This window comes from Canis aureus, chromosome 1 (genome assembly GCF_053574225.1).
Source record: "Canis aureus isolate CA01 chromosome 1, VMU_Caureus_v.1.0, whole genome shotgun sequence".
In the NCBI taxonomy this organism is placed as follows: domain Eukaryota; kingdom Metazoa; phylum Chordata; class Mammalia; order Carnivora; family Canidae; genus Canis; species Canis aureus.
In genome coordinates, this window is record NC_135611.1 from 41861173 (window position 1) to 41876939 (window position 15767).

Consider the following 15767-nt stretch of genomic DNA (forward strand, 5'->3'; position numbering starts at 1 on the left):
CTTCTCTTATGTGTTATACCTCATGTCAGCATCAGCTACACCTGAAGGGAAAGTGTCTTGTCTATGATTCTGGACCCACCTGAATCTCGTTGGTACTCTTCTCATTACATGGAGTGGTAAGTGTGTTGAATGGCTTTGTAAGAGGTAGACTTAGAACATGTAGGAAAAGCAAGGTCATTTCTTATCCTTCGGAGGAAAAAGTTGATAGATGAGTGCTGTTAATCATAATCCTTAACTGTCCGTTTGGCTTGTAGTCATTCTGATTTACAAAAGAAGCACAAGATAGGTCTTAGTTTTAAAAGCCAGTGATCTGATCACAGAGGAGTGGAAAAAAGATAGATGCCCAATTTCTGAAAGGAAAAGAACTTTGCCAAGATGAGATCACTTGGTGTGCAAGGAAGGGGATGGGGGGAATGCCTTTTGCCGAAATTGTCATTCTCTTATCTTGCCAGAGTTTTACAAGATCTGAATGAAAATGATTTGACGTTCTTCTTTTAGGTTACTTTCTCTTTTTAAAAAAATATTTATTTAGTCAAGAGAGACACAGAGAGGGAGAGAGGCAGAGACACAGGCAGAGGGAGAAGCAGGCTCCATGCAGGGAGCCCTATGCGGAAACTGGATTCCGGATCCCAGGATCATGCCCTGAACTGAAGGCAGATGTTCAACACTAAGCCACCCAGGCATCCCCTTTTAGATTACTTTCTATTTGATAATCTGCTTAATATTTCAGTAAAATGTGGATATCAATCCTTAGGTACAAAGCCTTAAATGCTATCTATGGTAGATGTTCAGTTAATTCAACTAGAAAGTTAGACATCCCAAGTTAAATTAATGGATGAATAAACAGAGTCTCTGCTCATGAAACACTCAGCCTGGATGAAGCCTCCATCTGCAGGGAACACACTTGACTCAAACGGCAGGAATTTGCCAGGCAGAGTTGCTAATGCCCATTTCTATAGGAAAGTCACTGATGAATTCCTAATTGCCCAAAATGGATTTTTTTGCTTTTTGTTTGTTTGGCCATTGGGTGTCATTCATACCTGTTGACTATGCCCTCTCCCCTTTGCCTGTGTGACTACTCTACTCTTCCTACCTCCTGGGCCACTCCAGAGTCACCATTTGCTTCTCTTCTCTTACCATGAAGATAAGAATACTCCCAGGGATGTACTTAAGGCCCCTTTCCTGCCCATTCTACCTGTTTCTCTGAGATCACCAAGTTTCTGAGTTTAACTACATCTGTATGCTGACAGATCCCAGCCAACGTCCTCTCCTCCCTGACCATCCTGAGTTCGAATCTAACTTCCTACCAAATGTCTCCTCCCCATGCATGTTTCCCTCCCACTCTCTCAAACCCATTCTCAGTCCAGCTTCCGGAGTAACCTTCCTAAAACCTGTCTGGTGGTGTGAGGGCAACCAAACAAAGTAACTCTATCAAAGAGCTACTTGTCGGTTAGTGAGAAAAGGTCAGCAAATTTGGAAATTTGGTGTTTGTAGAAAGAAAAGTGACATTTCATTAGGAAAAAAAAAAAAAAAGAACCACCTAACTTTTTAGGACTTTGCCATGCAATACTCAAGGAGCCCCTGTGCCACGTAAGATTTCACAGACACACCTTACATTGCAAAGCAATCTAAAGAATCTGCTGTAGAACATATGAGCCACTTAACCAGGCTCACACGACCAACGATGTGTCCCAGTTTATCAAAAGTGGGAGAACACGGGGTGCCTGGGTGGTTAAGCATGGGACTTTGGGTTTCAACCCTGGTCATGATCTCCTGGATTGTAGGATCAAGTCCCATGTTGGGCTCCATGCTCAGTGCAGAATCTGCTTGAGATTCTCTCCTCTGCCCCTCTTCCCCTCAAATTAAAAAAAAAGGAGAACAAGTTCAAGCTGCCCTTGCCTCAAGACCACTCCCTGTGTGTGTGATGCCTGCCCAACTCATGTGCAGGGACTGATCAAGAACACCAATGTCTGTGTTGGCAAAATAAGTAGAAATTGGATGTTTAACCATTTCTTTTCCTATCCCATAGTGGTTTGTCCTATGCACCACTAGAAGATAGATCTTCTATCTAGAAGATCCTAGTTCTAAGTTCTTGTAGGCAGGGATTTTTTTTTATTTTCAGATCCTCAGCAACCTCAGCGTCTGTCCCAAGTTGCACCTGGGATTTGGCTGCTGAGTATACTCACTAAGAATTCTGGACCTTCTTTATTCTCTTTAAGTTACTGTAATTTTAGAAGCAAATCTTTGCTGGATAAAGGACCACAATTGTGATATTACCTGAGACCTATAAAACCTGTTTCTATATTGTTCGTTACTAACACAGTTCAGAAAACAAAGTTTTCACAATTCATCAAGACTTATTTTTCAACTTTTTTTTTTTCCTAACTCATCCCAGCTTTCAGATAATATACATATCTCATACCTAAGATTTCCATATGTGCCCTTTCAAAACACATTGATAGCGGAAGATCAATTCTGGCTTGGGAGGGGCGTTGTACTTTCTGTAATTTGAATTTTAAAATGCCTTTTTTTGTTGTTGTTGGTTTTGTTTTGTTTTTGCTAAATACAAAATCATGGTGTTCCTTAGGACCTTGCAAATCACATCTTCCCTGCATCTCCCTCTGTCCATTTTCTGATGCTTGCCCCCCCACCCCTTAAAAATCAATGACGTAGTGAAAAATAGTTTTCATGAGCTCTAAACTATGTTACTCCCACATGCTCCACGTTAAGGTCAGCATATCTGTGTCTTACCATTGTTTTAACATTTGGTCTTCCGCCTGGGGAGTGGGCGGTGCTCTGTAAGCTGCTTCTACTCAAGCCTCAGCAGAGAAAGCAGTATTTTGTTACGAGGTAGAGTTTCAAGGCTGGCTTTGGCCAGGGTCTTTCCCATTTGGGAGGAGGAAAGTAGAAACAGCCAGCGAGACGATAATTCTCCTTGAATTCTAGCTCATTAAAATCTTCCTTACTCCTCAGTGAGTTATTTATTGATTTAAGCAGCTAGCAGTTTTCCTTCCAGAAAGAATTAGCATCTCCAATGTGATCATTCCTAATGGTGGAGATTTTTGTCGTTTCTCTGTGGGATCAACTGTCCTCCAGTTGCTTATTAGCACAGCCCACTTGAGGGTTGTGTTTAAATATGGAGTTGAGGAGTCAGAATGAGATCCCCGAGTTTTATAGGTAATGAAAAGAACAGGTTGTATCAAAAGCACCATGTGTAGGAAACTAAGTGTTCTTGGGGGACTTACATGAACCTGTGATCCTTGGCTTTTTCCAAAATGAATGTTTCGGGCTTGTACTTATTAACTTCCTTTTTTTTTTTTTCTTAACTATTTAAAACTTTTAATATGTTTTAACATATTCTGTTTTTGCTGCTCTTGTGCATGAAAATGTAGCAAAAATGGCATTTCTTATCTGCTGATTATTTCCAACGAGAGTTAAACATTTGAGTTTTCTCTCGAGGCTTGCTATGTTTGAATATCTCCAGTAGTATCAATAGATGAAGAAGTACATTTTTTAAATTCAGATGTTTAAAATCCTCTTTCCTTAACACTTTTTTGTCCCTAAATGTAACATCACTCAAAAATTTAGCGGCTCTTAGGATCTGCCTTTGGAGAACATGTGGCGCTAAATGCACTAGATTACTGGGGATGTTAGCAGTAAACTTTTGAATTCCGTTTCACAGTGTTGTGGTCCCACAGCATTAAAAAAAAAAAAAAAAAGGATGACGGGCAGCCCGGGTGGCTCAGCGGTTTAGCGCTGCCTTCAGCCTAGGGCGTGATCCTGGAGCCCCAGGATCAAGTCCCACATTGGGGTCCCTGCATGAAACCTGCTTGTCCTCTGCCTGTGTCTCTACATCTCTCTCTCTCTCTCATAAATAAATAAAATCTTAAAAAAAAAAAAGACTTATTTTCCTGTCCTCTTGGGCCTTCTCAAAGCCCACAGAGCCGTCCTTTAGGAGAGACAGGGCTTGGGATCGAGTCCCACGTCAGGCTCCCTGCATGGAGCCTGCTTCTCCCTCTGCCTGTGTCTCTGCCCCCCCCCCCGCCGTGTTTGTCTCTCATGAATAAATAAATAAAATCTTTAAAAAAAAAAGGATGACAGTTTTAGTAGGGGCTTCTTCTCTTTTTAATGTGAGTCACACAATTGATTTACTGTGACACCATTTCAGCATACTCTTCCTGTGTCTTAATGTGTGGTAGTGGAAAGCAGCAAGCACTGTTTGGGTCCAGTGAATGTGTTAATTCCCTTTTCCCTGTTGACGTGACCAAATTGATCAAATAGATCAGGTGTTCCTGGGATGCTAACTTTAAAGGTTGCCTTCACCTGCTCTTTGAAAAGACATGCCTTTTAAATTGTTACCGTGTTCCTCCTCTGTCAGAGGAATTTGGATCTGTTCTAGATCCTGGCCTTTTACTTTCATAAACCAGCTAGGCCTGTCATGGATCTGCTTCCCTGCACTGCCATCTCTTGTCCTGAGATTTTTAAGAGACGTTAGTGGATGCAGCCTCTTGCCCAAAGTGTGTTACAGAAGACTTAGGCTGAATTGCTGACCCGGTGCTTCCCGCAGCAATCAGCCTGTCCAAGCAGAGAATGGATGAGGGCGCATGAGCACCTTTAGTTATGGGGAACTTGGGTGGTGGTAGCAGCAATGGGTATGTCTATGTTTTGTCTTCCTCTCCTCTATCTGTCTGATTCTAAAGAGTCTGCGGTTGGTTGCAGGGCATTGAAGTCTGCGGGCAAAGCAATGTGGGGAGGAAAGCAGTGTGGGGGAGTGGAGGATGGGCAGTTGTCTCTTTCTCCCTCATTGAGTGTTCTAAGACTGGCTCCTCTAGGGGAAACAGAACTTATGAGAGAGATGCTTACGTTTTCTGAGCCTCAGTTTCCTTGTCTATTAAGTGGGTTGGTAGTAATGCCAACCCACATAGCTGACACATGCGATCAGAGCTGTTTTCCCTCATAGGTCCTTCAGATTCCTCCTCCACCTCTCACCTCTGCACATGGATCCAGATTGTGATCATCTATTGCTTAGTTGGGATAGTACTGGGACAGATGGTCATTATTTGGTTGAGATCAGAGTCAATCTCTTCTAAATGTCCCCTTCCTACCAGACATGTTTCTCCAGCACTGTTATCAAAATTGGACAAGACAGTTGTGATGAATGTGTTTTGTGTCAATAGTTGCATTCTTTCCTTTTTCTTAAACAAAAAACAAAAAAACAAAAAAAAACAAGCCGTTTTACAGGAGACTAAGCAGAGCCTCCCAGAAAATGAGATTCTTTCTTGAGCTTTTGAAATTCCTCCCATAGATCCAGTAAAAGTTCCATATGGGCCTAATTTTGACTGTGTAGTTGTACAGGCCTGCAGGCCCCCCAAACTGGCCAGATCTTCAAGTGGCTACCCTGCAACCACCCCCGCCCTCCTCCTGAGCCACTGCATGAATCCGGACACCGCCCATCCTGTACCCCTTTCAGTCTCCTGCCTCCATCCGTGTAGTTTCCATGGCCCCATCCTTTCTCTGGAGACTGTAGTTAGTGGTGAAAACGTGTAGATGGTGATACTGCACCCAGTGGACACGCTGAACTGGCTACCTTGAAGAAATTGTGCCCCTTTTTCTTTCTAGGATACGATAATCATGCCTTGTCCTGACATGTGCTGCATTAAGAAATTAGTGAAGTGATTCTGTCCATGTTCTTAGGGTGGCACCAAACTGGATGGCTGTTATATATTGCACGGAAGTTAGTTGACACAGATCGCTAGTCATGTGTCTCTGCCACAGATTAAAACACATGTGATGTTTTTCTTTTTCTTTCTAGCTTCTTGAGTCTGATATTGTGGTGTTAGGCTCTCCTAAGCCAGAAGAGATTCCCCTTTCTTGGATACAGCCAGGAACTACGGTTCTCAACTGTTCCCATGACTTCCTATCAGGTGGGCAAATGTCTTAAAATTGGTGTTGGGCTGCTAATGAAAGCAGGTAAGATTGTTATGAGAAATGTTAACCTTATTCAGAAGAGAGGATGTCCCTGAAAGGTTGGTCATCATCAGCATCTGTATAGAGAATAGGAAACTCAGAATGTTGACGGCCTACTCATTGAGTTACCTGATACTGAAACTACATCGTCAGGTGAAGAGAAGCCAAGATGCCAGCTACGGTAGCCGCCTTCCACTCCCACATGCAGACATGCCCCTCCTGGCCCCTAGCATGGAGTAGTCAGGTCGGTTGTGATCTGAAGTAGATTATCCGTCCATGTGTGAGATACACTAGAAATAGTGGTTTCCAGTCTTGTACAACAGAGCAGAATCCATTCTCCCAAAGAAATCTTTAGATGAACCTCAACATGTCAAAGCAAATGAAAACAGTTGCTGGGAGGGATGGGAATGGAGACCAGCCCTTGTGCCTGATTTCCCCTTGTAGTGACCCCTCAGGCACTTCCTTGGAGCCTCAGAGGCACCTCAGAGCAGTGTGAAAGTCGCCATCAGAAACAGGTGGTCTTAGGATGGTGTTTCACCAAGGGATCCAGGAATGTCTGGGACCATACCAGACCTCCCTGCCCCCACCACCCTTCAGAGGAGCTGGGGCTGTGCCCACATCAGCATATCCAGGCGAGGGGCCAGTAGAACAGGCCCGGAGGGATGCTTTTTTCTCATTCACTGAAAGACTCTCTGAGACTAAGAAAGCTTTGCACTGTACCTAGCCCACCTTTTCAATCCTTGGGTAACGTGTGTATAAGAGATCCTACTTCCCTGTTACCTGCAGCCTTCAGGTTTCAGTGTTGGAGAGGACCATGCTGAGCTGGCCTGTTGGGCAGCATTTTTCCCCAGGGTGGTCAGAGGTTGAGCCAAAGTGGGTCTCTGTCCTCTTTCACTTTTGCTAGATCTGGAAACCTAGACTGCTCCACAGAAGAGTGAAATAGAGAATAGTATCAAATTGTGTGTGTGTGTGTAAAACTTTGATCCAGTCACCTTAAGATAACCATTTTATATTCTTCCACAAAAAATGCACTGAACTTAATTGGATTGGAATGTAATAGGAGGAAAAAAAAACAATGTATTACTGAAACTCATATAACTATTATTAATATATAACCGTTACTTCAAGAAGAAAAATAATAGACCCACCCCTCTAGGAAATTTTCCTCCTCCCGGGGGATCCCTGGGTGGCTCAGTGGTTTAGCGCCTGCCTTTGGCCCAGGGCGCGATCCTGGAGTCCCGGGATCGAGTCCCGCATCAGGCTCCAGGCATGGAGCCTGCTTCTCCCTCCTCCTGTGTCTCTGCCTCTCTCTCTCTCTATGTCTATCATAAATAATAAATAAATAAATATTTTTTTTAAAAAAAGGAAATTTTCCTCCTCCCAAAATTAACCAATCATATTAAAAGCCCTCTGGGGCTGGAGGGGGTGGGGTGGATTGGAGTATGCAGGGATGATGCCCAGGAATTTCCCAGAATGCTCAGGTACTTGGCTCTGCATGAATATCATACAGATGAATAAAGCAATTAGAGGTATAATATAATGTGAATATAGGATTAATTTCTCCTTTTAGCAAATAAAAGGCACTAAATAATTTCTTTGAATTATATGTAGTTTTGGGATATAACTTTATTTCCCCACCTGAAAAAAGCAAGGCCCAAGCCATAAATGATGGCCATCACAGATTTGTTCCTCTGCTTAAAATTTGGATGAGGAAAGTCAATTATGACTTTATATTCTTTTCTTTTTAAGATTTATTTATGTAGGCAGCCTCAGTGGCTTAGCGGTTTAGCGCCGCCTTCAGCCCAGGGCATGATCCTGGAGACTCGGGATCGAGTCCTGCATTGGGCTCCCTGCATGGAGCCTATTTCTCCCTCTGCATGTGTCTCTCTTCTCTCTTTCTCTTCCTCCTCCCCCCTCCATCCCGTCTCTAATAAATAAAAAAAATAAATAAATAAAAGATTTATTTATGTATTCATGAGAGGCACAGAGAGAGAGAGGCAGAGACATAAGCAGAGGGAGAAGCAGGCTCCCTGAGGGGAGCTTGATTCAGGACTTGATCCCAGGACCCCAGGATCATGCCCTGAGCCAAAGGTAGATGCTCAACTGCTGAGCCACCCAGGCATCCCCTTTATGTTCTTTTAAATGAATGCTGCTTTGCTGTTATATTTACTTGCAGTATTTTCTTTTAATTAAAGTTTATATATTTAGGGACAACTTTGGCATAATCCTGGCTGGAGAGAGACACTACTTCAGTGTTCTTTTGGAATTCCTTTGAGCTCTATGATTAAATAAATGAAACTGTATCTTTTTTTTTTTTTTTTTAAGATTTTATTTATTCATTCATGAGCTACACAGAGAGAGGGAGAGAGAGGCAGAGACACAGGCAGAAGGAGAAGCAGGCTCCATGCAGGGAGCCAGACGAGGGACTCGATCCCAGGACTCTAGGATCATGCCCCGGGCCGAAGGCAGGCGCCAACCACTGAGCAACCCAGGGATCCCCTGTGTCTTATTTTTAATAGGTTTCTTTTGAGGACCTTTACTTTTTTAAAGGCATTCATAAAAACATTAGATTTCAATGTAGTGATCCTTCTGGGGGGAACAAAAAGGATCAAGGCATTATATTTTGACAGAACAATTCTGTATGTAGACTGATTATAGTTAGTTTATTTTAAATGTGTCTGGTCCAGTACTAGCAGTTTTCATCTTGATTTTTGAATGCCTACTGCCCAGAATTAGTACATGACACGTAATACATGCTCAATAAATACTGAGTGTTGAATGAGTGAATCAACTTGGACTCAGAATTGTACTCTGGTTGATTGCAGTTTGAAGTTTGTAGATACATAGATATCTCCTTGAACTTGTCTCTCATGCAAACACAGGGCTGAGAGGGCAAAGACAAGATGAAAAATGCTCTAGTAAAAAAAAAAAAAAAAAAACAAAAAAAAAAAACAAAAAAAAAATGCTCTAGTGATTAAGTAGAATGTTCGCACCATTCATATGAGCATGATTTTTCCTGATAGTGAGTTTTCACTTTTATTTATTCAATTTTAATTTTTTGAGAGAGAGCCTTTTAAAAGATTTTATTTTTGAGTGATCTCTCTATGCAACATGGGACTAGAACTTACCACCCTGAGATCAAGAGTTCCACACTGTACTGACAGAGCCAGCCAGGAACCCCAGGCAATTTTAATTTTAGCAACTTTGATTAGTATGAAAATTTAATCTCTGAATAGATTGATGAAAGGCTTTTCTCCCTTTTTTGCATTACCTCACCACCTTAAACAAAGACTTCTTAAAGCATTATTTAAAGGAAAGATGCTTTTATTCACACTTAAGAATGAAAGGTTCCTAAATAACTGATGATTGGGTGAATGCAGGGTTTATAATGAAATTTTCATACTCCTCTTAAAGGTACAGGCCTCCCTTTCCCCCCCTCCATAAAGATAGATGGGATATGGTGATTTATAATGAGGTAATTCTATAGAGGCATTTTATTGAATACTTAATCCCAGGAGAGATTTTTCAGATGGCTGATATCCCAGAGGCAGTGCTCAGAAAACAATTACACCTAACTTGTTGGATCTGTTCACTCTTCTGTGGCATGAGTCTAATGTTTTGATTTAAAAGAGGAACATGTATCTTCCTTGAGTAGTACCAAATTATACTATGGTTCTTTACTCTGGCATATAAAAATCTATGACATGCCAAAGGGAAAATCTGATCTATTGGAAGTGAGTTGAGAAAGCGAATGACTTAATGATTGGATAATAAATCCTTACCAAGTAAAAATAACTAACTAAATAAACAAATAAAAGAAGGACATGTTAATGTTCAGTTTTCTAGCTATAACAATAATATTTTATTATTAAGTTTCAAATCACAGAAGCTGTGATTTTATAATGCTCTGCTTGCTAAAGAACAGAATTCATCCTAAGCAAGACCATTTTGTACTCTAATATTAAGACTTATTTCCTGATGGGACAAAGGAGAAGCTGGTCTGATGTTGGGCCCAGAGAAGAATATCAAAACAGCAATTTTATGGGTCAGAGTACTTGACAGCATCATTTTAAGTGAGTGTAAGTATATTTAGTGTGGAGTGATAGGAGAACCCCAGGTGCATCTCAGGGTTCATGCTAACGACCTGGGGAATCCTGGGAGACCTGAAACTTTCTCTCTCATGAGCCCAAAAGGAGACAGTATAATTAATACAGTGTTTGGAAAAGCATGGAATTTGGGTCATATTGATTTTACTCAAAGAGAAGAGAGGTTGTTTTGGTTTTGGTTTTCTCTTAATTGCATTGTATTTACAAGCTGTGTGACTTTGAGCAAATAACTTAAGTTCTGTGATCTTCAGTTTCCTTGTGGGTACGATGGAAACAAGGCTCTTGAGAGGAATAAATGAGCTCTTGCCTCATAGCACCTCTTTCATAGGAGCTGCCACTAAGTGGTCCACCACCTCCTCCCTCCACTTGATTGTCTTCACACCCCTAGCACACAAAATAGCTTTCAGATTTCATATTAGCAAAATGTAAGTCTGTGTTTGAAAATCCAGGCCAGGGAAGGTCTCTTCCCAATGAGTTTCTTAGAATGTAAGAAGGTAGCTTTAAAGAAATTAGACACACTTGTAATACAATCTTTATCTTAGTGCACTTGGAATAAAATAAGGACATTTGCTTATGAATTTTGAACTATAATTATTCCAAAATCCATTATATCTATTACCTGTTTCCCTTACTTCTTTTTTTCTCCCAGGAAATTCTAAAACGTTGGACTCAAATGTTATTGTCAGGTTTCATTTCAATTTTTAACTAGTTCTCAGTGTAATACATTTAGTGTTCTCACTTTTTAAAAAGTCTCAAGATGTTTAGAATATACAACTTATTATATACAGACTCTGTTAATTTCTTCCTACTTTGGTTTCAGTGATTTCAAAAGAGCTATTTATTTAAGTTGATACTAATTTAATTCCTCTTTTTTTGAAAATTCTTACATTATATTCTGTTAAAAAAATAAGACATTGTTATTTGATGGTGGAATTCAAATGTTTTAAGCTATGAGTTCAACCCTTGTGAGCATTGTTACAAAAATTATATAAAGATTTCATTTATTGCATTTTTTGTTATCCTATAAGATGAATATATTTAACTTAAAACTAATCGCCAGTGATTTCGAAAATGTTATCTATACTAATATCTATACTAATTTATAGTTTTTTTTTAGCTTTTCCTGTTTTCAAAACTTCACATAAAGTTTTTCTAAGTTACTCATTTCTCCCAGAGGATGAGAGCATATTTGAGGGTTCATACAATGCTTTTGTGATAAGAAGGGTGCCCTGGGCCAGACAGCAGAAAAGCTGAAATGTGTCCATATAGCAGAGATGGCAGGAAGACCAAAGAAGAATTTGCGTTGGTCCCTCCCAGTTCATTTATTCTGGCAAAATTCCCAGGGTGGTCTCAAAACAGCTCCTGTCAGGGAAAGTACCATTCTGATTTCCAGGGAAAGCATTATGACACATTAGCCTTACATTTTCTTGTTGTAGAAAGTTTGGTTAGGAAGAAAAATTATAAATGAAAGGCCATCTTTTAAAGTGATTCATTGACCTGTCCTTGGAAGAACCACGAGTAAATGGGGAGTGTTTAGTGGGAAGTGAAAAGACCCATTTGGTTTGGGACGGGACCCCTGGGACCCCTGCCGGACTCGTGGGCTGAGTGCAGACAGCCTTGGCAGGCAGAGTGTAGACAGCCTCCGGGTGGAGCCCTGCCTCTACACAGGCAGAGGGGTGAGGTCATGATTTCCTTTCTTGATTCTCTTTAGCCATGAAATTTGTTAAGAATGTTATTCCCAATTCACTGAGTTACCATCTTCATTGCTTCAAATTCTCTGGATTCAGAACTTTTTACCTAGGTTATCCTTAACATTAATATCCTACAATACAATTTCTCAGTTTCTATGGAAAAATGGTCTTATCACTTTTATGATAGGGGTTTTTTAAGTTACCAAATTTAAAAGTTCTCAGTTTTAAGATGACATCTATTCATACTACAAAAACAATACAGTGTTCATGACAGTTTGTGAAACAGAGAAAAGTAGACAGAAAAAAGTAACAACATCTGATCCAGTCACCTTGAGATCACCATTTTACATTTTCCCAAAAAGAAAACATTAATCATAATTGTCTGGGATGGAATGTAGTAGAAGGAAAAGAAAACACTATGATACCAAAAGCATTGTTGAAATTCAAGTAACTTTCTTCAGAAAGCGAAATGTTGGTTCCTGCAAGATGCTTCTTCTTTTCTTTTCCTTTTTTTTTTTTTTTTTAAGATCCCAGGACCCCCAGGGTCATGACCCAGCCCAAGGCAGATGCTTAATCACTGAGCCACCTAGGCATCCCCTTGCAAGATTCTTCTAACATTTAAAATATATGTGTAGGCACATTTTGTATTGTGTTTTAAAATCTTTGTTGATTTTAATCACCTTCTGTCTTATGCAAGGCAGTGGCTGAGATTATGGGAGGAATTGCTTACTGTGTAACTCTGTAGGTGAAATATTCTTCCCTTGCATGGGTACTTGTGATTCTGTTCTGGGACTATGCATTAATAAATTGCATTATTAATAAATTAATAATACCAGCTCCTGGCATGTAGCTTTTTCTTATTTCTTCATCATTTAAAGATAGAGATTAAAAGGAAAGAAGTATATTTCTTTTCCATAATGTTTGGACAAGACCTTTAGATCAGATCTCTAGTGGTTCAGGCAAAACAAAACAGTCTCATTCTCTATGACTCTTGGCTTTTGCCTAAATATGATTTATAAAACTGTGAAGTGTTGCTAATCTTTAAACAATACCAGAGGGATATAATTTTCCAACACCCTTAATACGTTTGACTGTAGAGCATCACAGAACACTTAAGGGTAAGTGTTTTGTGCTCTTTCTTGCAAAAGACTGTCAGCAAAATGGATAATATAAAAGTCAAGTGGTCCAAAATAGAGGAAAATAGTTTCTTAATTCAAAAAAGTTGCTATGAGAAATGTTTCTTTTTCTCTAAGGGAGAATATAGGCTAAAGCATTTTACATGTGTGCTCGCTTTTCATAACCTTTGTAAGTGCCCACTGAAGAAGGGAGAAGTAGAATTCTTACAGTTGCCTCTGTATTTTGAAAACCAGATCATCCTGAAAATGAATATCCTAAAAGACAATTTCTCATTTTTTTATGGAAACTTGGTCATATTACTTTTATGGCAGGGATTTTTAAGGTTATCAAAGAAAGCCTGATCTTCTACACAGCACTTTGGCTGTGATTATGCTGTGTTTCAGTCCTCATTCTTATGCTTTGTATACATGAGTGAAATTGCTTTTATTTTATATGTACTGTTTAAACATATACATCAGATGCCAAGCCCTTTTCGTACCACATCACATTTCATTCTCACAGACCTCAGTGGGGTTGTAAATACCCACAGTAATTAACAGACCCAAAGTCACAGTTCCTGGTTAGAGGTGAAAGCAAGATTTGCACTCAGTGTGACTCTAAAATCTGTGATGCAGTCAAGAGTCCCAAGGCTGTGCCAGGGACAGGTGACCCCCTGGGAGCTGTGCCATGACAGCCTAAGTTCCTTGGTTGAAAATGAGATTACTCAGCACACTGGCTTTTTACTAGGAGCAGTTGGTTGTAAATGAGAGTATCCTAAAATCTTTTTTTTTTTTTCCTCCTCAAATTTTTTTCTAGGGAAGCTTGGATGTGGTTCTCTTGGGGTACATTTTAATGGTCTCATTGCAGAGGATGATGTGAGTCTCCTTGCTGCTGCTCTGCGGATTCAGGTTTGTTTGCCACAGCTCTTTGAGAGTTTTTGAGTTGGGAGCTATAATTATAATAGTTGCTAACATTTGACAAGTATTTTCTGTTGAGCCGACACAGTGTTAAACACCTAACACACAGAATGTCATTTAATTCTCACAATAGCCCTACAAGATAATGTTGTTCCCATTTGGTAGATAAGGAAATGGAAGCTTAGAAAAACTTGCCTTTCATTAAATGACGAGGGTGGGATGGGGACCCAAATCAGGGTCTGTTGTTAGTTATCTATTGCTGTAGAATAAATTATCCAGAATTTTGCAATTTAGAACAATAAACATTTATTATCTCACAGTATTTGTGGGTTAGAGATTTGGGAGCAGCTCAGCTGTATGGTTTTGACTCAGGATCTCTCATGCAGTTGAAATCAGGAGGTCAGCAAAAAGGCTTGAGTGGGGCCAGAGCCTCCCCTTCCAATATGGCTCAGTCACGTGGTTGTTGACAAGATGCCCTAAACTCTCACCATACAGACTTTTTAGTAGAACTCTCATGATGGGGCAGCTAACTTCCCCTAGATTGAGTGATCCAAAGAAGGAGGCAAGGAGGAAGCTGCAGTAGGTTTTATGGCCTACCTATCCAAGTTACCCATCATCGCTCCCCTTTTTCCTCCTTGCTAGAAATAAATCAGCAGTCTAGTTCACATTCAGGGAACGAGAATTTGACCCACCTTTTGAAGACAGGAATATTCAAGGTTTTGTGGACTGCTTTTCAAAGCACCACCATCTGTATGACCCAAAGCCCAAGATCTCCAGCTTGCTACCACGCCGGCTGTGCATTCTGCTAGTGCTGGAAGGTGGTGAGGACTGCTGGCAGTGATGTTGAATATCAGGAGAGAAACCTGAGCCTGTAATTTCTGCTGTAGTAGAATTAAACAGAAGCAACTTTTAGTTTCTTTCCTACATACGTGGTGTATACAATTAAAACTTTTTACTTCCACGGGTGCCTGGCTGGCTCATTCAGTAGAGGAGGGTCATGAATTCAAGACCCACAATGGGTGTAGAGCTCACTAATAATAAATAAATAAACTGACCCCGCTTTTAAAAAATAAAAAAATAAAAAAAAATAAAACTTGTACTTCCAAATGGAATATAATACCTTTCTATAAGGATTGGGTGTCGCATTTTAACCTAAGCCAAATTTCTCTGTCTCTCTTTGTGTATCATCATTTCACAATTCAATGTTCTTGTTTTATTATACCAACCGTAAAAGGATTATACTCAAAACAGTGTTGCAGATTTTGAAAGCTGGGCGTCCAAGCTGATCATTCATGCATTCTCGTATTTCTCTCATTGTTCTCTTCTGAGATGAAGAACACACTATAATTTTATTCTATCTTGATGTCTTTAGTGAACACTTAACCTATTTTAAAAATACCTATGTCTCACATTTTCCTTTTTAAGAAAAACGTACTATGCTAATTGCATGTGAATAAAATTGTTCCTGGTATTCACTTGGATTATTGTGCAACTTTTCATGACATAACATCCCAAACAGTATTTTCATAGTTGTAGATACCTACCCTGTCAGCCTTTACTGGTATAACATGCTTTCCTTTCTGTCCCTTGAAGAACATGGTCAGTAGTGGAAGGAGATGGCTACGTGAACAGCAGCACGCAAGGTGGAGACTTCACTGCTTGAAACTCCAGCCTCTTTCCCCCGTACCAAGGTATTCACGGGATTTGTTTATAGTGATATCAGGTCACCAAAGTGCCTCAGATGTCCAAAGTTACCCTTTGGGTGGGGGCATAGCTCGTGGTATTATGGCTTTGGTGGTGGACAATTTTCTCTAATCACATTGCTGCACTAGTTTTTCTGTCATTTAAGTCCTAAATATTAAATGATAATGAACATGTTTACCATATTTTATCAGTTCTAGCATGTATAGAAAATATCCATATTTTTTCATTTCTGAAGTCAGTATGCTCCTTACTGTCAATAGCATATC

General features: G+C 40.1%; 1 protein-coding gene across 3 annotated transcripts in view; it reads left to right on the forward strand.

Annotated features, from left to right (window-relative positions):
- Window positions 1–15767, forward strand: part of MTHFD1L (methylenetetrahydrofolate dehydrogenase (NADP+ dependent) 1 like) — a 188306-nt gene that overhangs the window by 23734 nt on the left and 148805 nt on the right. For all 3 annotated transcript variants that reach the window (XM_077896736.1, XM_077896745.1, XM_077896755.1), the window contains 3 exons: window positions 5813–5924; window positions 13697–13788; window positions 15391–15488. In XM_077896736.1, coding sequence (XP_077752862.1) covers window positions 5813–5924; window positions 13697–13788; window positions 15391–15488 — 302 coding nt within the window. The remainder of the gene's footprint in view (window positions 1–5812; window positions 5925–13696; window positions 13789–15390; window positions 15489–15767) is intronic.